Source organism: Ammospiza nelsoni, chromosome 27, assembly GCF_027579445.1.
Source record: "Ammospiza nelsoni isolate bAmmNel1 chromosome 27, bAmmNel1.pri, whole genome shotgun sequence".
Classification (NCBI taxonomy): Eukaryota; Metazoa; Chordata; class Aves; order Passeriformes; family Passerellidae; genus Ammospiza; species Ammospiza nelsoni.
This window is the reverse complement of record NC_080659.1, coordinates 1,579,544-1,598,759: the sequence shown is the minus strand read 5'-3', so window position 1 is coordinate 1,598,759 and position 19,216 is coordinate 1,579,544. Positions and strand designations below refer to the sequence as shown.

At 62.1% G+C, this 19,216-nt stretch overlaps 5 protein-coding genes across 8 annotated transcripts; 1 reads left to right on the top strand and 4 right to left on the bottom strand.

The window, feature by feature from the left end:
- Positions 1 to 2,524: 2,524 nt before the first annotated feature.
- Positions 2,525 to 4,993, top strand: LOC132084710 (basic proline-rich protein-like). 4 transcript variants are annotated; one of them, XM_059489956.1, is made up of 3 exons: positions 2,525 to 3,925; positions 3,960 to 3,993; positions 4,028 to 4,993. In XM_059489956.1, the coding sequence occupies exons 1-3, from the start codon at positions 3,895 to 3,897 to the stop codon at positions 4,680 to 4,682; spliced, it is 720 nt and encodes a 239-aa protein (XP_059345939.1). In that variant the 5' UTR covers positions 2,525 to 3,894; the 3' UTR covers positions 4,683 to 4,993. The 4 variants fall into 4 exon arrangements, 3 of the variants coding, with proteins under 3 accessions (XP_059345939.1, XP_059345937.1, XP_059345938.1); XR_009420100.1 differs by lacking the exon at positions 3,960 to 3,993 and having other exon boundaries at positions 2,525 to 3,959; XM_059489954.1 differs by lacking the exon at positions 3,960 to 3,993 and having other exon boundaries at positions 2,525 to 3,891.
- A 1,022-nt stretch (positions 4,994 to 6,015) lies between these two features.
- On the bottom strand, positions 6,016 to 8,156 carry SMIM24 (small integral membrane protein 24). Its single transcript, XM_059489991.1, is given in 7 exon segments — positions 6,016 to 6,167; positions 6,279 to 6,317; positions 6,432 to 6,549; positions 6,924 to 7,004; positions 7,007 to 7,078; positions 7,081 to 7,126; positions 8,145 to 8,156. Coding segments are annotated over 7 exon segments (465 nt in total). The 3' UTR covers positions 6,016 to 6,070.
- Positions 8,157 to 8,217: 61 nt separating this feature from the next.
- Positions 8,218 to 8,793, bottom strand: SMIM44 (small integral membrane protein 44). Its single transcript, XM_059489990.1, has 2 exons — positions 8,553 to 8,793; positions 8,218 to 8,432 (listed from the first exon to the last, which is right to left on the bottom strand). Exons 1-2 carry the CDS (start codon positions 8,791 to 8,793, stop codon positions 8,218 to 8,220), a joined length of 456 nt encoding a protein of 151 aa, XP_059345973.1.
- Positions 8,794 to 10,707: 1,914 nt separating this feature from the next.
- Positions 10,708 to 14,144, bottom strand: DOHH (deoxyhypusine hydroxylase). Its single transcript, XM_059489656.1, has 5 exons — positions 14,115 to 14,144; positions 13,495 to 13,823; positions 13,049 to 13,125; positions 12,639 to 12,876; positions 10,708 to 11,796 (listed from the first exon to the last, which is right to left on the bottom strand). Exons 2-5 carry the CDS (start codon positions 13,766 to 13,768, stop codon positions 11,480 to 11,482), a joined length of 906 nt encoding a protein of 301 aa, XP_059345639.1. The 5' UTR covers positions 13,769 to 13,823; positions 14,115 to 14,144; the 3' UTR covers positions 10,708 to 11,479.
- A 1,021-nt stretch (positions 14,145 to 15,165) lies between these two features.
- On the bottom strand, positions 15,166 to 17,811 carry LOC132084735 (uncharacterized). The gene is made up of 2 exons (XM_059489988.1): positions 17,617 to 17,811; positions 15,166 to 16,465 (listed from the first exon to the last, which is right to left on the bottom strand). Exons 1-2 carry the CDS (start codon positions 17,809 to 17,811, stop codon positions 15,347 to 15,349), a joined length of 1,314 nt encoding a protein of 437 aa, XP_059345971.1. The 3' UTR covers positions 15,166 to 15,346.
- Positions 17,812 to 19,216: the final 1,405 nt, after the last annotated feature.

The following is a 19,216-nucleotide window of genomic DNA, read 5'->3' as shown; positions in this document are numbered from 1 at the left end:
TTTTGTAGGAAATGCACTTTTAAGAGGGAATCATCATAAAAAAAAAAAAAAAAAAGAAAAAAAAAAAAAAAGGAGGAAAAAGAAGAAGAGAAAAGAAAACAAAATCACAAAAAAAGGGGAAGAGGAAGAGGAGGAGGAGGTGGAGTCCCCGGCACCGACTTGCCGGGACGGCTGGTTTGGGGTTTTTGGGTTTGGTGGTTTTGGTTTTTTTTGGGTTTGGCTTTTTTTTTTTTTTTTTTTTTTTTTTTTTTTTTTTCTTTTTCTTTTTGGATACAAAAGGATGGAGCAGAGAAGCCCGAGCGACGACGGCGAGGGCAGAGCCAGCCCCCCCCGGAGCCCCCCGGAGCCCCCCGGAGCCCCCGGCCCCGCGTCAAGTGCCTGAACTGTGGCGGGGAGGGGTCCCGGAGGAGCCGCCCCCGTCCCGTGCGGTGACAGCGGGGCCGGGAAGGGGACACAGGGACGTGGCAGTGCCTTAGAGCAGAGCGACCCCCGCGACGGCCCAGGCGAGGAGGAGGAAGAGGACGAAGGTGCCCGTTGTCCCAGCGAGATGAGGAGACTGATCCCCCAAGCATCTCCGGCCCCGGGGACACCCGAACGGTGCTGATGGAGAGAAGCCACCGCGGAGGTCCAGGAGCTCCAGGGGACATCACCGAGGCCACCATCGCCACCCGCCTGGCCCCCAGCGCCGCCCCGAGGAGCAGCGAGCGGCACCGCATCCCCATCCCAACGACCCCCGCTTCCCCCCGCTTCCCACCCCCGGGACGGCACAACGAGACACCGGGGAAAGGGCTGACGCAGGAAATCCCGGGAGACAGAAAAATTATAAAAAAGGACAAGAAAAGGAGAAAACCCACCAAAAAAAAAAAAAAAAAAAAAAAAAAAGGAAAAAAAAGGAAAAAAAAAAAGAAAAAACAACAAAAAAAGCGCTTGGCGGAGAGGGAAACCTGTTTTTTTTTTAAAGATCTGAGAAAAGAAACACATAAAAAAAGACAAAAAGACAAAAAAAAAAAAAAAAAGACAAATAAACTGCATGGTGCTTTAACAGGATCTGGTGACCTGGCTCAACCCAGCCGCGGCTGGCTGATGCTGTGCATGGCAGACTCTTATTAACCGGCTCTACCTTCCCCTTCAGCAAAAGAGAAAAAAAAAAAAAGAGGAAAAAAACAAACAAAAAAATCTGTATAAAAGAAAAAAACAGCCGTAAAAAAAAAAAAAAAACACACAAGAAAAAAAAAAATCCATGTTTTCCTAATTTGCACGAAATTTTATACCACATGATGTGCCTTGCCTTCGAAGCCTAAGTATTACTGGACCCGATATCAGTGCGAGGGAGTCGCTGCATGCCCGGGGCTCCCGGGGGGCCGGGGGGGCCGGGGGCCGATGCCCCCCCCCTCGCCTCCTGCATGGCTTCTTCTCGGCCGGAAAAGTCCCTTTTTCTCTCTATTCTTCTTCTTTTTTAACCGATTTTCCCCCTCAGAAACGTCTTCCAGTTGGTAATACCGATGCATCCTCTGCGCCAACACACCGGAATATGCAATAGCTGTGGGGGGGCCGGCCGGGGGGGCGGCCACCCCTTTGCTTTGCCTCTCTTTTCTTTGTTTTCCTTCCCTTTTGGGGGGTTTTGAGTTGGTTTTTTCTGCTTCCAGCAACCAAAGGCAGCGAGGCGGGAGGCGGCAGGGACCCCGAGCGGGGTCGCGGTGTCCGTGCGGGCGGGACCGAGCGGGGCGTGCGGGGCTCGGAGCGGGGATGGAGCCGCGGGGCCGCCCGGGCCGGGCACGGCTCCCCCCGCTCCCCATTGGGGAGCCCCCAGTTTTACATTGGTGTTCAGCGGGGCGCAGGGCCGAGCCCGGCTGCTCTCGCACAGGAATGGAACCGAGTGAATGTAGCTGAGCCCCCACCCCGGGCTGGGGACAGGGGGGTCGCAGCCGCCACCCCAGCGCTCCATGCCCGGGTGCGGCAGGAGCGGCAGGTGGTGCCTTCCTGCCCCCTCCCCCGCTGCCGAGCAGGGGCCCGACACCCCCGAAAACCCCTGAATTTGCCTTAAAACCCCCGCGTTCCGCCGGCTGGAGACCCCCGAGCTCCCTGGGGCTGAGAACTGACGCGGGTTGTGACAGCGGTGGGCGGGTGGCACCGGCATCGCTGCTGCTCGGGCATGAAGAAACGTCGTCGTCAACAGTTTTGAATTTTTGTTTGTTTGTTTGTTTTGGTTTTGTTCTTTTTTTTTCTTTTCTTTCTTTTTTTTTTTTTTTTTTGGTGTCCAAAAGTATTAGAAGGGGGGTGACGGGGTGGTCGCGTCCCGCCGGGTTTCGCCCACAGTTGAGGCTGGTTTGAGGGTCCCGGACCCTTGGGGGGAGCCTTGGGAGACGCTTCTTGATGCAAGGTGCAGTATTGATTTCTGCAAGGACAATGCAAGGAGGGAATGGGGGCGGCGTCCAGCTGGGGGGGTGGGGGAATGAAATATTAGAATTAAAAAAAAAAGGGGGGGGGAAAGAAGACAAAATTTTAAAAAAAGAGAGAGAGGGTTTTTTAAATAGAAAAACAAAAAAAAAAAAAAAAAGAAGGGGGGGTTAAGGCTGGAGAAGGCTCAGCTCAAAGCAAAAAATATTAAAAAAATTTAAAAAGCATTTTTAAACGGTGACAGTGACAGCGGAGGGAGGGAGCGGGGGCACCGGGGCAGCTCCCTGGGCCAGCCCCGGGGAGGCGAGGGGCGCTGGCGCCCCTCGGGCCTGGACCCCCGCCCCGAGGAAGCCCCGGAGCCCCCCCTGTCCCCCCGGGGCCGCCCCTGCCCCGCTTTGCTGCCTCCCCACCCCGGGCCGGCTGCACCAAAACCCGCCCTCGGCAAGAAAAGCACCTTAAACCAAATTCAAAAAGGCAAAAAAGAATCAACTGGACGCCCCCCAGCCCGTCGGGCGGCACCGGGGGGGGCGTGCCGGGGTTTCCCCTTGCGGGGCCGGGGAGCCCCCCGTGGCCCCGGGGCTTTGCACTGCTCCCCGACACCCCCGGGGCCGCACCCCGGCTCTGCCCAAAGGGAATATGCAACACCCCCGGGCCCTCCGCGGGGGCGGGGGCACCGCTCATTTGTATTATTGCCATTTTTTTTATCATTCTCCCTTCTTTTTTTTTATCTTCTGGCGGCCTCGATGGCCACGGTCGGGGGGTGAGCGCAAAGCCGGGGGGGAGAGCGCCCCATCCCTGGGGAAGCTCTGGGGGTCCCCCGCAGGATGGGGATACGAGGGGGCTCCGCTCGACAATCACCGCGGGGGTTTCATGCACTACAGGCTCTCCTAGAGGGTTTTTAGTCGGGCTCGTCGGCTTAAAAAAATTAATTAAAAATAGTCCTTGTGACCTATAAATAAAACAAATAACCTGTACATATATATATATATATATATATCTCCACATATATATATATGGGGCTGCAGGGCCGGGGGGGGGGCGCGGGCCCCCACACAGTTAAGGTACTTTAAATCGCAAAGGAATATATATATATATAAAATCTCATACATACATATATATATATATATATGTATATGTATATATATATATATGTCTTGTTTGGTGGAGTTTGGGCTTTTTCCTTTTTTTTTTTTTTTATTTTTTATTTTAGTTTTTGTTTGGTTCTGTTTTTGTTTTGTTTTGGTTGGTTTTTTTTTTTGTACTCGGAGTTTGGAATTTGCTGCTTTCTGCCCCACCCCGGGTATCCCACCACCGGCTGGGATGGTGCCCCTGGTGATGGGTGCCCCGGGAGAGGCCCATGGTGACCCTCTGGGTGCCCGTGGGTATCACTGTGGGTGCCCCACCTGGTGCCCGTGGGGGTCCCATTGGTGTTCCAGATGATGCCCCTCTGGGCGCCCCAGGTGATGCCCACGGGGGCCTCTCTGGGTGCTCCAAGTGATGCCCACGAGGGCCTCTCTGGGTGCTCCAAGTGATGCCCATGGGTGCCCCGCAGGGTGCCCCAGGTGGTGCCCACGGGGGCCTCTCTGGGTGCTCCAAGTGATGCCCATGGGTGCCCCGCAGGGTGCCCCAGGTGGTGCCCACGGGGGCCTCTCTGGGTGCTCCAAGTGATGCCCACGGGTGCCCCTCTGGGTGCCCCGGGTGGTGCTCACGGGTGCCCCGCAGGGTGCCTCGAGCCGTACCCACCAACGCCGCTCCGGGTGCCCCTCTGGGTGCCCCAGGCGATGCCCAGGGGTGCCCGGTCCACGGGTGCCGCTCTGGGTACCGCGTGCCCCGCCGGGCGCCCCGCGCCATGCCCGGGGGCAGCGGGATGTAGAGCCGGGCTTGGGGGACATCCCACCCCTGGGCAAAGAGCGGCAAAAGGACAGAAACCGCCCCAAAAAGGCGCCGAGGCGGCAGCCGGCCGGACCGCGCCTCTTACCCAAACCAAAAATCCCGCCGCAGTGCCTCCGCGCCGCCGGCTGCCCCGGCCGCCTTTTCGGGGGGTCCCCGCTCCCCCGGGCCGGGGGCGCCCCCTCCCCGCAGTTATATTTTACTCGTTCGCCGGATTCTCGCTTTCGCTTTGCCGCAGCCGATACACACCGCGAGCGCACCAGGGCCGCGGGCCGGGGCCGGGCCCCCCGCGCCCCCCGCGCCCCCCGGCCCCGCATGGACCCCCCGACCCCCGCTCGCCTCCCTGGTGCTTCACGATATTTGATTATACCATTGTACGCAGCCATTACCGATAGCGCCGCTCCTGCCTACATACACTTACTGACCCTGATACGGATTTTGGGGGTTTTTTTTTTGGTTTTCTTTTTAGTTTTGTTTCTTTTGTTTTTGGTTTTGTTGTTTTTGGTTTTTTTCCCTTTTTTTTTTTTTTTTTTTTGTTGTTGTTGTTGTTTCCCCCCCCCTCCCCTATGCAAAAAAGAGAAAAAAGAGACAAAAAAGAAGAAAAAAACAAAAAAGAAAAAACTGACACACAAAAAAAGATTAAAAAATGAAAACGAAAAAAAAAGACAAAAAAAAAAATGTATAAAAATTAAACAAGCTATGCTTCAACTCCAGCTCGCCTCCGCCCTTCCTTCGCTGCCCCGGGGGAACTGGGGAGCGGTGCCCAAGCGGGGGGACACGGGTGTCCCAGCGGGGCAGGGGGGCACGGGGGGCACTGGGGGCAGCAGAGCCCGCCCCGGGGGGGGCACCCAGAGGAGGGACCCCCCCATGGCCGCCCTTGGCCCGGCAGAGCAGGGGACGGACCCGGGAGCCCGCAGGGGACAGGGCACGGGTGACAGGACACGGGTGACAGGACACGGGTGACAGGACACGGGTGGGGACAGGACACGGGTGACAGGACACGGGTCACAGGACACGGGTGGGGACAGGACACGGGTGACAGTACACGGGTGACAGGACACGGGTGACAGGACACGGGTGGGGACAGGACACGGGTGACAGGACACGGGTGGGGCAGCCGCGGCTCACGCGGGAGTTCGGAGCTGCCGCCGTCTCCTGTGCCTCAGACTTGGCCACGGGACGTCACCATCTCATGCGCGTGACGTCACCGCCTGGTGGTGTGACGTCACTGACGTCACCCGTAGATCGGCGTTGGCCGAAGCTGCGCTTCACCCCCACAGTGCCCACGGTGCCCAAGCGCTGCCCAGGACCCCACGCGTCCCCTCGGTGCCCACCCCTCGCTCCGGGCTGGCCTGGCAGCTATGGGGGCTGGACACCGGCCCCGCCCTGCCCAGGAACCGGCCATTGTCCCCCGCCCGAGTGGCACCCGGGGCTGCGGGACAGCCCCCTCCCCGCGCGGGGACACGACACGCCTGACGCCGGGGTAGGGTGGGGACACCTTTAGTGGGCACGTTTGGGGATGGGGCTCTCCTCGTCCCCCCGGGCCGGGACCCCGCCGGGCCAGGGTCGGGGGCACGGGGAGGCCCCGCTGCCGCCACCCTCCCGTTCAGCTCCCGGGGATCCGCGCCGGGTCTTGGTCCCAGCCGGGCCGGCCGCGGGCGGGAGGTGCCACGGTGGCCGCGGCTGTCGCCGAAACCCGGCGCGGATCCCCGGCCCGCGGACGGGAGGAGGGCGCGGTGCCCATCAGAGGGGCTCCGGGGCGGGCACGGGGATGCGGGGGCACTCAGAGCGACGTGGCCACGGGCTTGCTCTGCTCCCTGTCGTCCCTCAGCTCTTCCCAGTCCTCAGCAGCCGGGTTGACGTGGCCGGAGCGCTCCAGCCTGCGGGAGGGAGGGAACGTCGGTCAGCCGGGCGCTGCACCGGCACCGCCGCCCTGGCCCCGGTGTGCGGGAGGGTCCCGGTGCTGCCCCGCCGCACCCGGGCTGTGGTACCTGTCAGTCTCCAGGGTCTCCTGGTGGCCGTTCTCCTTCCTGCGAGGGGAGAGAGGCTGAACGGTGCCCGGGGACAGCCCTGCCCCAGCCCATGGCAACTTTCCACGCAGGTTTCCCCTGGCCAGCACCCCCTGCCCCCCACACCAATCCAACCTCTTCTTCCTGAGACTCCAGAGCCGGTTAATGAGCAGCACGACGAAGACAACGAAGAGGAAGACGACCACGGCGGTCAGGCCAATGAGCCACGGCTGCAGCACCTTGGGGCCCGTGCCTGCATGGCCAGGGGACAGGCAAGGGAAAAGACAGGATGGGGACAGCTTCAGGGGAGCTCCATCCTCCAGGGGATGGGACCCCCCATGGGATGGGACATTGGCACACACTCACTGCTCCCGCTCCCCAGTGTCCCTTGGGTACCAAGGAAGGCACTCCCGACACAGCTCACCTGTCCCCAGTGCAGTGGGGAGCACTGGGGCAGCAGGTGGGTGTCTCCAGATCTTCCTGCTCTGCCCCCAAAAGTTACTGTTGGAGCACTGGGACAGACTGGTCCCACTGGACAGGTTTCCCAGGAGCTGATCTGATGCTTGAGGGGAGACCTGGCCACCTCCCCCGGTACCCCAGGGCACAGAGTGGCACGGGGGCACTCACCAGTCTGTCCCTGGGCGGTGGAAGCGAGGACGAGCAGGAGCAGGAGCGACAGGGGCTGCAAGAGCTTCGGCATTTTTGGGCAGAGGCTGGGGAACGTCTGGAGCCTGCTCCTGGAGCTGAGCTTTTGTCACCTGCTGCTATCGTGCCTGCACTCTGCACCCAGGGCAACAGGTGCCTTTATTGGCCCCAAGAGGACAAAGTGGCTGCAAGCACCATGGCAACGTGACTCCTGTCACCCCTGGCAGGTGGTACCACTCCCCTGGCTCAGGCACTGGCACCCCACCACACCCAGCAGCCACCACCTCCGGGAGCAGCGTGGCAAAGGAGAGGCATGTCCCTGTGCCCTGGGCTGGGGACCACGCCAGGGTGGGCAGGTGGATGGAGGCGGGGACAGACAGGTGTGGGTGGGTGGGGGCACAGGTGGAAGGACAGATGGGTGATGGGGTGGAGAAGTGCCCACCCTGCCTGGTTCCCCTATCCCAGCTGGCAGAGCTGGGGCAGATCCCATGGGGATGGGGTGGCACAGAGGGGTGGGCAATGCCAGGCACCCCCAGCCCTCCCCTGGGCACGAGCCAGCTGCCCCCAGACAATCCCAGGTGGGAACAGGGATCCAGCCTCAGGCTGGGTTTAAGTCAGGGGCTGCAGGTCCATAAAACAGCCCCATGCCCAGTGCCCTCTCCCAGAACCCAAGTGAGGCTTCAGGGTGCTTTGTCCCCCAAGACTGGTTTGGGGCCACCTCTGGCAGTGCCAAGGCACTGAGGGGGTGGTGGAGGCACAGCCAGCCTCAGCATCCAGCTGTCCATCTGTCTGTCCCTACCCCTGTGCCCACGCTGACTTGGCCCATCCAGAGGGGTATCCATGTTTCTGTGTGCACCCGTGCCCCCTGCCACCATCGGCTGTGCCCCCACACCGAGGGGCACCCCCTTTATACACCCACGTGCCCATGGCCGGGGCTGGCATGGCTGTGCCAAGGAGTGCTGTTACCTCAGGCAAAGGTTGGGATGCCCCAGCCCTGCCACCCCCGTGCCGTGCTGGGCCAAGGGCTGAGCAGGGCTGGGACAAGTGGTGCCACACTGCACTGGTGTGACAGCCCAAGGGCTGAGCAGGGCTGGGACAAGTGGTGCCACACTTTATCGGTGTGACAGCCCAAGGGGAGCCCGAGAGCAGCGCCACGGCTGGCAGGGAGGGGGAGGCTCTGTGCCAGGGCTGGGCAGTGCCTACACCCAGGGCCATGCCGTGACGCGATGGCCAGGCAGGGTTGCAGGGTCCTGCTGTGGCAGGGGTGTCCCCTGAGCTAGAAGAATCTCTTCTTGGGGGGGTCAGCAAAGGAGACGGAGCTGCGGGGAGCGAGCAGCTGCAGCGGGATGTCCGTGCCGGGCAGGATTCCGCTGCCTTCATCCTCCACCTTCTGCTCCACCAGCACCTCATCCTCCTCCAGCCACTCTGCCTCCAGCACGGGGCCTTCGGCCATCTCTGCCTTCTCCTCCGGCTTGGGCCCAAATGCCCAGTCTGCAGGGGCACAGAGGGAGCTGGCAGCAGCCCCAGCCCTGCCACAGCCCAGCCTCAGCTGGGGGATCCCCCTGGCCCCCGCCCACCCCAAAGCCCGGCCCCGCTGTGGGGAGCACTCACCGGCAAAGTCGTGCACCAGGTCCTTGATGAGGTGCCCCACGATGGCATATGCCACCACCAGCACCAGCGTGGCTGCCATCATCAGGTAGAGCACATAGCGGGGCAGGTGGATGCTGTCCAGGGCAGGGGGCCTGTAGTCCACATACAGCACCCCGTCCTCCTCGGGGGGCGACTGCAGCAAGTGCCGAGGCCCCGGTGCCCCCCCGGTGCCAGGGAGGCCGACACCCCCTGCCAGGGCCATGGCCAGCTACCCCTGCAGCCCCACCCCGAGCCACTGGAGCCTCTGCCACGCAGGGGACTGCGGGGGGGGAGGTGGCATCAGAGTCCACAAGGCTCCTCGGTGCCGGCAGCTCACGGGGACAGCGGTGTCCCTACAGCTGGTGGCAGCGCCACTCACCCGGCGGCAGAGCTGCGTTGCTGAGGAGCTTAGCACCTGCTAATCCAGGCACAGCCGGGCTGCCTCAGCATGGGAGGTGACCAGGGGGCTCTGATGTGGGTCAGGGTCCCCAAATCCCGCTCCTCTGGGAGCACCGCTGGTACCCCTGCCCCTCTGGGAGTGAGGAGTCATGGACAGCTGGAGAATTCCCAAAGTCAGGAATGGGGAGGGATGCCCGAGGCCTTTCCTCCCTCCCCTGGGCTGGGTAAAATCCCTCAGCAGGCCCCGGATCCCTGGAGCAGATGGCTGAGATCCCAGAGGAAACAGCACCCTTGGAGCCCACGGGAGCAGGGATTTGGGGATGCCTCAGCCACAGGAGCTCCCACGGGGCCCCCTCTGCTGTACAGGGGAGCAGCCCGTGGCAAGAAGCTGTCACCTTCCCAGATGGCTGCCACGTGCCACCCCAGCACCCAGTGTCACCCCAGCACCCAGTGTCACTCAGTGTCACCCCAGCACCCAGTGTCACCTCCCCAGGGCAGAGCAGCCTGCAGAGGGGACCATGTTTCCCCCAAAAGCAATTCCCCCCACACCAAGAGGGTGCAGATTCTAGCCCAGACCAGCAGCAGCTATGAAGAAATCCCAAACCCTCCCAGCAGAGGCTGAAGGTGCTGGTGGAGTTCAGTCCCGAGTCAAGGCTCAAGGCTGAGTCCTGCTCCAGCCCAGCACCTCCCAGCTCTGCTGCACCAGGGCACCCCTGCCCAGATCTCAGCCTCAGAAATGCATTTTGTTCTGATTTTGTCTTAAAAGGTGTTGGGAGAGCAGAGACAAATGTTGGCACAGAATGATTGGGAAACAACCCTGCAAGGTGTGAGTGAGTCACTGTGGCAAAGCTGGGGAGCAAAGGTGGGGGCAGCCGAGGTGGGAAGTGGGGACAAAGAAGAGCCTGGCAAGCTCCAGGGTGCTGGAGCCCACGTGCCAGCAAGGGAACAGTGGGAATGATAACGTGGCCTTGGGGAAGGCACCCATCTATCTCACTGTGCTGGGCATGGATATGACACGGGGGGGACACCCCAAAGTGCCACCTGGGTCCTGCCCATCACCCAGGGGCTACGGAGGGTGAGGGAAGGGGGACAAGCAACCCATAACAGCTGCTGACTCCAAACAGTGTGAAAACATCAGATGTTTGTCCTCAGTGCTGGGGAAGGGCAGTCTGGAACCCGTCACCCTCCACATGGCACACAGGTGACCCTACCCACAGCACTCAGGTCCATGTCACTGACTCTTGCTGTGTACAGATGACCAAAACTGGTCATATCTTGACTAAGAGCCCTTTCCACAGGGTCCTGAACTGGGTCAGAGTGGGCCATGGCCAGGGCTGCCCCTTGGCTGTGGCCCTGAGCACCAGAGCCCTGGGGATGCTGAGCTGGCTTCAGGGACTAAGAGGATTGAGCCTGGGAGTGACTGACAGGGAGCCCTTGGACAAGGGTAAAAGGGATGCCCAGCAGGATGCCAGGCCCTGCAGGGCAGTGGGACCTACCAGGGCACTTCAGACAGATCATCCTCCTCCCCAGGGCTGGGAGTTTCACCTCATGCCATCAGGGACCCCACTCCCTGTTCCTCCCAATGTGGCTGGACTCGATTTTAAAGGTCCTTTCCCATCTCAATGGTTCTATGACTTCACTTTGGCAGCCCCCAGCCTCCTGCCCAGGGCTTGACCCCATGGCAGTGGAGGCACTGCACACCTGGGCACAGGTAAATCACAGCTCGATTCACTCCAGCTTCCTCTGCCAGTGCTTTATTCCTTGCCAAACCCCAAACCCCAGTGCCCAGGCTGGGCTGACTGAGGGATTTGGGTGCCAGCAGCAGCCTCAGCTCTCCTGGCCCTGGTTAAACACAGGGGAAAGCCCAGGCAGGCTCTGCCTTACCCTGCCCACCCTAATGGCAGCGCCCTTCCCTGCAGAAAAAAATCCAGCCATATCTTCCCAACTCTGCCATGAAACAACCCCCATCCTGGGGCAGAGGCTGCCACAGGCTCAGCTCCAGCTTGTCCCAACAGGAGAAGCCAAACCCACAGCACGGGTGAGGAGGGCCCCAGCTCGGCACCACCACCGAGAGCAATTTCAAAGCATCCCAACACCACAGCCCACAAGAGCGGGTGCCCAAAGCCCATCCTAGCCCCCAGCAAAGCTCAGCTGTGGAGAACGGAGCTGCCAACGGGGCAGCACCAACCCAGGGCAGGCCCAGGCCCTGCAGGGCCGCAGCAGGCTCCGACGCGCCAAGCTGAGCCCACCTGGTCCGAGCCCCGAGCCACGCCGCGGGCGGGCAGCGCCGATCCTGGCAGGGAAAAGGGGCAGATCCAGGAAACAGCGGCTGGCGAGGAGCGCCGGGGAGGCAAGTAGCAGCTCAGCCCGGATTTGGAGGGAAAAGGTGCTTGTAATTGTGCCAGAGAGCAAACCCGGTCCCTCCCGCAGCTCGGCAAGGCACGGATCCGCCGGCGGCGGCACGAGGGGGCGGCAGGCGGCACACCCAGCTCGCTGCCCCCAGCCCGGGCTCAGGAGGAGGCCTGCAGCTTGCAGAGCCCGTCGGCGTACTGGAACTGGGCGCCGTTCTCGTACTCGTACATGTCCAGGGCCACCTGGCAGCTCTCGCGCACCACGCGCTCCTCGTCGCTCGCGAAGGCGCGCAGGGCGCGCAGGCAGCCGGGCCGGGCGATGGAGCCCAGCGCCTCGGCGCACTCGTGCCGCACCATGGCGCTCTCGGCGCGGCTGCACAGCGCCGCCGTCAGCTGGGGCACGCACGCCTCGTCCTGCAGCTGCCCCAGCACGTAGCCGATCTCGTGGCGGAACAGCGCGCTGCCGCAGCGCAGCCCTGCGGGAGGTGGGGGGGACAGTGAGCTGGCACGCCCCAAAATTCACCAGGATGCCCCAAAACGCGCCAGGACGCCTGGATGGAGCCCCTACCTGAAAGCTGGGGATGCCAAGGGTCACCACCCCAACCCTACAGGAAGGGGTGTCCCACCCTGCTCCCTGATCCCACCCTGCTCCCTGATCCCACCCTGCTCCCTGATCCCACCCTGCTCCCTGATCCCAGCCCTGCTCCCTGATCCCACCCTGCTCCCTGATCCCAGCCCTGTCCCTGTGCCTCCTTTGATGGCAGAACCCACCCCCCCAGCAGAGCCACTGCTTCCCCACCTGCCCAGGTTCTGCCCCACCATGTGATGTTCCAGGCCATGGCAGCATGGCCAGGGACCCCAAGCAGCTGGAGCAGGAGCTGACAGATCCCACTTTATGGAGCTCAACAGGCCCAGATGGCTGGAGAGCCTGACCCACTTCCCTCAGGCTGGGGGTGGGTCCAAACAATTCCTGGACTGTGGCCTGCCCTTTTCCCACGCAGGGATATTCCCCTCTCCAGAACTATTCCCAAACACCAGCAGCCCCTGACATTCCAGGCCAGGAGAGCATGACCCCAAACCCCCAGGCCAGACTCGTCCCAGACCCTCATCACAGCCAATGCCCTCCCTCCCTCAGGGAAGGGGGTCTGGAGGGTGGCAAGGGGACTCTGGAACACCAGAGACCACCCAGCACTCTGTGATGTAGCCAGGAACAGCAGCCCTAGCCACAAACACGTGAGAACAGCTCTGCACTCCTGGATTTGGGAAGGGCTCGTCCCAGATTAGCCTGGACAGACCCACAGCAAGGCCAGGCCCTCACCTTCTGCCAGTGCCAGCACAGCAGCCTGGCCCCCCACGTTCCGCAGCGCAAACATGGCCCGGTAGCGCTCAAACAGCTCCTGGGACTCATCCAGGAGGATCTCCCGGAGCTTGGCGACATCCGTCTCCTCTGCGGGGGGAGCAGGATCCACAGAGCGGTACGGGCTGCTGCCTGCCTGCTCCTTGTTGTTCTGCAGCCACTCCAGCCTCCTCACGGCCAGCTGACACGTCTCTGCCACCTGTGGGGACAGGGACACTGCCCTGCCTGCACAACAGCACTGGACAGCGCCAGAGGCAGCCCAGCACACAGCAGATGTCACTGCCATGTTCCCACCCACCCGGCCAGTGTGGGACCCGCGTCCGAGACCAGCGGTGCTGATCCGGGAGGAAATGGCCCCTCGGGAAGCTCACCTCGACCACGGGATCCTGGGAATAGCGTTTCAGGACATCCAGCACCTCGGGGTTCCCAATGGCACCCAGGGCTTCACCTGAAGGATGGATCAGGATGTAATCAGGGTGTCTGTGTGAGAAGAACCCTGCTGTGTCCTCTGGCAATGCCTTGCTTTGCTCTAAAGCACAGACACGGGCCGAATTGACCGATCCCAAATGGGACAAACACGGGCACAGGCCAGACTGACCAATTCCAATCAGGACAAACATGACAGGAGAAGCCAGGCCAACCTGTCCTGTCAGGTGTGGCCAGGGAAGCTGGTGAGGTGTTACGTGACTCAGGGTTTGACATCCAAGCCAGATCAGGCCCCCACGAGCTGCCCTGTCCAGTGGGGGAAGCACCCCAAGCCCCACTTGCCAGCCAGCCCCCTTCCCTGCCCCCAGAGCCGCAGGAGCCGCTGCCGTACCTGCCTCGTGCCTGACCATGGGCTCCTGGGCCGTGTCCTCCAGCACGCGGATGAGCACCGGGATGGCGGCCTCGTCCTGCATCTGGCCCAGGCAATAGGCCAGTTCGTGCTTCAGCAGCGCCGAGCTGTCCCCAAAGGCGCGGCTGATCCACTCCACGGCCGCGCGGCCGCCCAGGTTGCGCAGGGTGAAGAGGGCCCGGAACCGGGCGGGCAGCGGCTGCGCCGCGTCCACCAGCGTGCGGCCGATGGCCTCCACCTCCTGCTCCGTCACCATGGCGCGGGCGGCTCCGGGCACGCTCGGGGCTCCGGGGGGCTCCTCGGTCACACTCCTGCGTCCGGAGAAGGGAGTCAAGGTGCGCCCTCAGCCGCCAGCGGGGGCAGGGCGGGCGGGAAGGGCCGCGGCCCGGTCTGTGCCGGAGAACCGGACCCGGGGCTGAACCCAGAGCGCGTGTCCCCGGACACTCGGTTTCGCCGGATACCCGGGGCGGACATAGACCGCCTGCCGCAACCGCGCCAGACGGAGCCGCCGAGCCAGCGGGAGCGGGGCCCGAGAGGAGCGGCCGGGCCGGGGGATCCCGGGGGGTTCGGGGAGGGCCCGGCGGTACCGGCACCGCACTCACCGCGCGCCGCCATCTTGCTGCTCCGCCACGTGACCGCCCCGCGGCCGCGCCTGCGCAGTACGCACGGGCGGGGCCGGCCGCGAGGGGGCGCTGCCGCCCCTCCGGCTGAGGGCGCTGCGGCCGCCAGGGGGCGCTGCGGGAGGGGCAGGGCCGCTGCCGCCATGGCCGGGCCCCGTCACGGAGCGCGGAGCCGGGCGGGGCCGCGGAACGGAGCCACAGACACTCCGGAGAGTGACAGGGGCTGCCAGGCTGGGCAAGGCCCACCCTGAGAGGGGCTGGGGTGTTCCAAGGAGGGCAGAATTCTTCTGGAGAGGGGCAGGAGATGCCAGGCTGGCCAAACTCCTCTGGAGAGAGGCTGAGGCTGCCAGGCTGAGCAAACCCCTCCAGAGAGGGGCTGGGGATGCCAGATTGGGCAAGGCCCACCCTGAGAGGGCGTGGGAGCGTTCCAGGCTGGGAGAAATCCCACCAGAGAGGGTTCAGGCAGTGCCAGGCTGGGTAAACCCCACCCTGAGAGGGACCTGGGCGCGAGACTGGACAAAATCTCTCAGGAGAGGGGTCAGGGATGCCAGGCTGGGCAAAATCCCGCTGGAGAAGAACCAGGGATGCCAGGCTGGGCAAACCTCTCCAGAGAGTTCAGGGTCAGGGTGTCAGGGTGTTCCAGGCTGGGCAAACCTGTCTGGAGAGAGTCCAGGTGTGCCAGGCTGAGCAAAACCCCTCAGGAGAGGGGCTGGGGGGTGCTAGGCTGGACAAACCCTCAGGGCAGCACATCCCTGAGTTTGTGGATGCAATTTAATTCCAGGCTGGCGTCAGCCCTTGCAAGCCACTGCTCCGCCTCTTCCTTCCCTCTCCTTCCTATGTGTGTTTACACAGCAAGTTTCAAACCTCCAAAGGAGTTCTGCCTTATTTCAAGGCTCCTGCTGATTTTGGTCTAATGGAGAGGCTTTGAGACAGAGGAAAGGGAGACCCCAGCAGCCACCCCCTCCCAGCCCTAATCCCCACTGTACTCCCACAGCACACAACACACCACCAAACAGTTTAGGTCCTGGGAGAGAGAATGGGCACAAAATACATTCCACTGCCTGAAACCTGCACAGCGAACCCAGCACGAGCGTGACACGGCTGCCCCTCCCCGCCCTGGGCCCGCCTGGTACAGCTGGAAGCACTGGGCCAGTTTGCCAGAGTCCCCAGTGAGTCTGCAAGCAGGGATGTGCAGGGCAGCTGCTCCTGGGCCATCAGCCCTCCCCGCAGCTCTCGAAGTACTGGCACATCAGCTCACGCACTTGCTCGGCCCGGTTGTCCTCCATGGCGGCCGGCGCGGGCTGGCAGGGCTTGGGCAGCTCGGTGGGCTCGGCACCCTCCAGCCACTCCTCGTTGAAGGGGTTGTCGTGGGCCTCGCAGACGTTGTGCAGGATGCAGCAGGCGAGGACCAGGGTGGGCAGCAGCTCCAGGCTGCAGTCGTCGCACTTGAGGAGGATCTGCCAGCGCGCCTTGAGGCGCAGGAAGGCGTTCTCGATCACGCTGTGGGCCCGCTTCAGGCGGTAGTTGAACTGCAGCTGGCGCTGGGTCAGGTTCTCGTCCTCCTGGTAGGGCTTGAGGATCCAGTCCTGCAGGGGGTATGTGGCATCGCCCAGCAGCACATACTTCTGCGCCTTCCCCATGAAATGCTTGGGAGGGTTGGGGCACAGCCGGCCCTCCTTGGCCAGCACCCACAGGCTGGAGCTCTCCAGGACCGCGCTGTTCTCCATGCTGCCTGGGAAGGCGGTGGAGACGTCCCAGAACTGGCCCAGCCCGTCCACGGTGGCCTGAGTGAGGATGGAGTGCCAGCCCTGGCCGTTGCAGTAGTCGGAGGTGAGGCGCAGGGGCGGGTGGATGGGGATGTGCAGGCTGTCCAGCGCCCCGATGCAGTGCGGGAAGCCCCAGCGCGTGCAGAAGATGCGCGCCATGTTCTCCAGCTCCTTCTCGTCGGGCAGCCGCAGGTAAAGCGGCTTCAGCAGCAAGACCACGGCGTAGCTCACCTCCCGCACACAGCTCTGCACCGTGGAGGGCCCCACGCCGAAGAGCGGGCTCAGAGTCTGGTACTCCACGTTGGTGGCCAAGTGCCACAGGGCCACGGCCACCCTCTTCTCCAGCGGCAGGGTTGGGTGGAAGTGCGCACTGTGCGGAGCCAGCCCAGGCCGCAGCTGGTTGCAGATGTAGAAAAAAGTCTCCTTGGACATCCGAAACTTCTCCAGCCAGTCCTGGGGCCCAAACTCCTTCAGGACCACCTGCTCCCACCAGTCCGTGCTCCTGAGGCTGGGCCAGGCGCGGGGGTAGAAGCAGCAGCTGGTTCTCCTCCGGTGAGCGATAAGGAGCTGCAGTGCAGGGGGGAGACAACAGCAGTGTGAGACAGCACTTCCCTGCACCTCACTGGGAACCCCTTCTGAAGACCACCCCGCTCAAGAGACTTGCTCGAGGCAGGAGGATGGCCAGTGCCAGGTGGCCAGTGGTCCCAACTGGTCTAACACCAGTCAAATCTTCCTGTTCCTGGGAAACCTCACTGCAAACTCACCAGGCAGTAGGTGTGACTCCAGACAAGATGCTCAGGTGTTGCAGATGGAGCTTTCTGGAAAAGCCCTTTTTTGGGGTGGCCATTCCCTCTGGGGGTTTGTATTTTAATGAGCATTGCTGGATTTCCAGCCACTGAGGGAACTGTGGGCTAAGTCCCAATTTGGAAGGGAGAGAGAGCATCCCTCAAAGGTGGGAATCATGATTTGAAAGGCGAAGCTCCTGGCCCTTCCACAAGAATTGATTTTCTGTTATTAAATTCTACAATGCAACTTTAAACTAAAAAGGGGCTTTGGTCACCTTCTTCAGCGGCTGCCCAGGCCAGCAGGTTCCTCATGTTCCCCCTCCAGCTTGTCCTTGCAGCCAGGGATCCCTTGTATCCCCCAAAACATCCCTCACCTTTGATGTCACCCCCGTGTCCGCTGCATCCAGCATCCTTTGTGTCCCGGATCACATCCCATGTCTCTCAAGTCCCATCCTTTGTGTCCCTCTTTTTGTGTCCCACAGAACTCCCACGTTCCGCATCCTTTGTGATGTCTGTGTCCATGTGTCCTTCCTGTCCCACATCCCGTGTTTTGGGTCTCACATGTCCCCCACCCTCTATGTCCCCCTTATGACTTCCCCATGCTCCCCATCCTTTCCATCACTGTCCTTTGCATCCTTCTCCCCCCATCAATGTTTTGTGCTCCCGTGTACCCCGCGCCCCGAATCCCCCATGTCCATGTGTTCCGTGTCCCCATCCTGTGTCCCCGGGATCTGTACCGCATCCCCCATCCTCCGTGTCGCCGTGACCTCCGCTCGTCTCCCGTGTCCCCCACCCTCTGTGTCCCCGTGATTTCGGTGACCCTGCCATCCTTTGTGTCCCCGCGATCCCCACGTACCCCCGCACCCTCCGTCCCCCGTGACCCCGTCCCCGCCTGCGGTTGTCCCCAGGTCCCGGCGGCCCCGCCCCGGTCACCGTCATGAGCCGCTTCTGCCGCTGGCTGTAGTAGTGCCGGAGCCAGGCTCGCCGCTGCGGCCCGTCCCAGCCCCCGGCGCCGCCGCCGCCGCTGCCGCCGCCGGTGCCGGTGCCGTTCCCGGCCATGGCCCCGGCGCGCCGCCGCCGCCGCCGCCGCGCCAGCGCGCACAGGAGCACCAGCAGCCGCTCCCGCATTTTCAAATCGGGAGCCGGGGCCGCCCTGGAAGTGATCGGCGGCGGGGTCACGGTGGCACCGGGGGCGGGACGGGGTGGTGCCGCTCCGCTCCGCGCGGCACGGCTCTGCACGGCAGCGTACAGCTATGCCCATCCCTGCCTGCAGATCACCGTACGGACGTGTCCGTCCACACCGCACCGCACCGTCCTGCCCATCCCCACCGCATCCCCACAGCACCATCATGCCATCCCACAGCATCACCATCCCTATCCCCATCCCCATCATCCCCATCATCCCCATCATCCCCATCATCCCCATCCCCACAGCACCATCATCCCCATTCCCATCCCGACAGCACCACCATCCCTATCCCCATCCCCATCCCACACCATCCCCATTCCCACAGCACCATCAACCCCATCCCACAGCATCACCATCCCTATCCCCATCCCCATCATCCCCATCCCCACAGCACCATCATCACCATCCCACAGCACCACCATCCCTATCCCCATCCCACAGCATCCCCAACCCCACAGCACCACCATCCTCATCCCCACAGCACCAACATCCCCATCCCTACAGCACCATCATCTCCATCCCCATCCCCATCCCCATCATCCCATCCCCACATCACCAACATCCCCATCCTCGTTCCTGCCTCTCTGCACATCAGCTCTGCCATCTCCATCCCCACCACCATCACCACCTCTCACCAAACCGCACCATCCCACCATCCCCACCCTCACCACCATCCCCATCCCACCCCATTCCCTTCCCGCCTCCAGGCTGGGCTGGAAAAGCCTCACTGGGCTCAGCTGCAGCAAGGACTGGCACTACAGAAACAAGGAAAACCACAACAACAAAATCCCAAATCTGCCTTGGATTTGCGGGAAGGCTAGAAAAGGCTGGAAAAGACTGGAAAAAGCTCACTGGGTTCAGCTTGGGCAAGGACTGGCACCAGAACGGCAAAAGGCCCAAGCACAGACAGGCAGTGCCAGTGCCCTGCTGGTGCCCAGTGAAAGGAATAATATGAATGTGTCTTTACAAACAGACTGTGTGAATCTGCTTGTAGATAGGGCCAGGGACTTGTAGATAAGGAAGTAACTGGAGAAACCATCAGTTTCAAAAAGTGTTACTAATTCACAAGGACTGCTGCTCAGCCAAGGTCCTACTAAACCCCGAACTTGGAGAAGAAGAACAAAGACAATAGAATTAATATCATATGTTAAACAAAGGGGGGGATGCATATTAGAGGGGGACATACAGTAGGCAATTCAGGAAGTTTGAAGTTTCTCCACCTCAGCCAGTGGAGAAAGGGAGAGGCTGATGTGGCCATGAAAATTAGGATAAAAAGGAGGCTGCATCCCCCAACAATCTGAGAGGCCCCGTGGGAAATGCCCCATGGCCTCTCCCTTTGCTCAT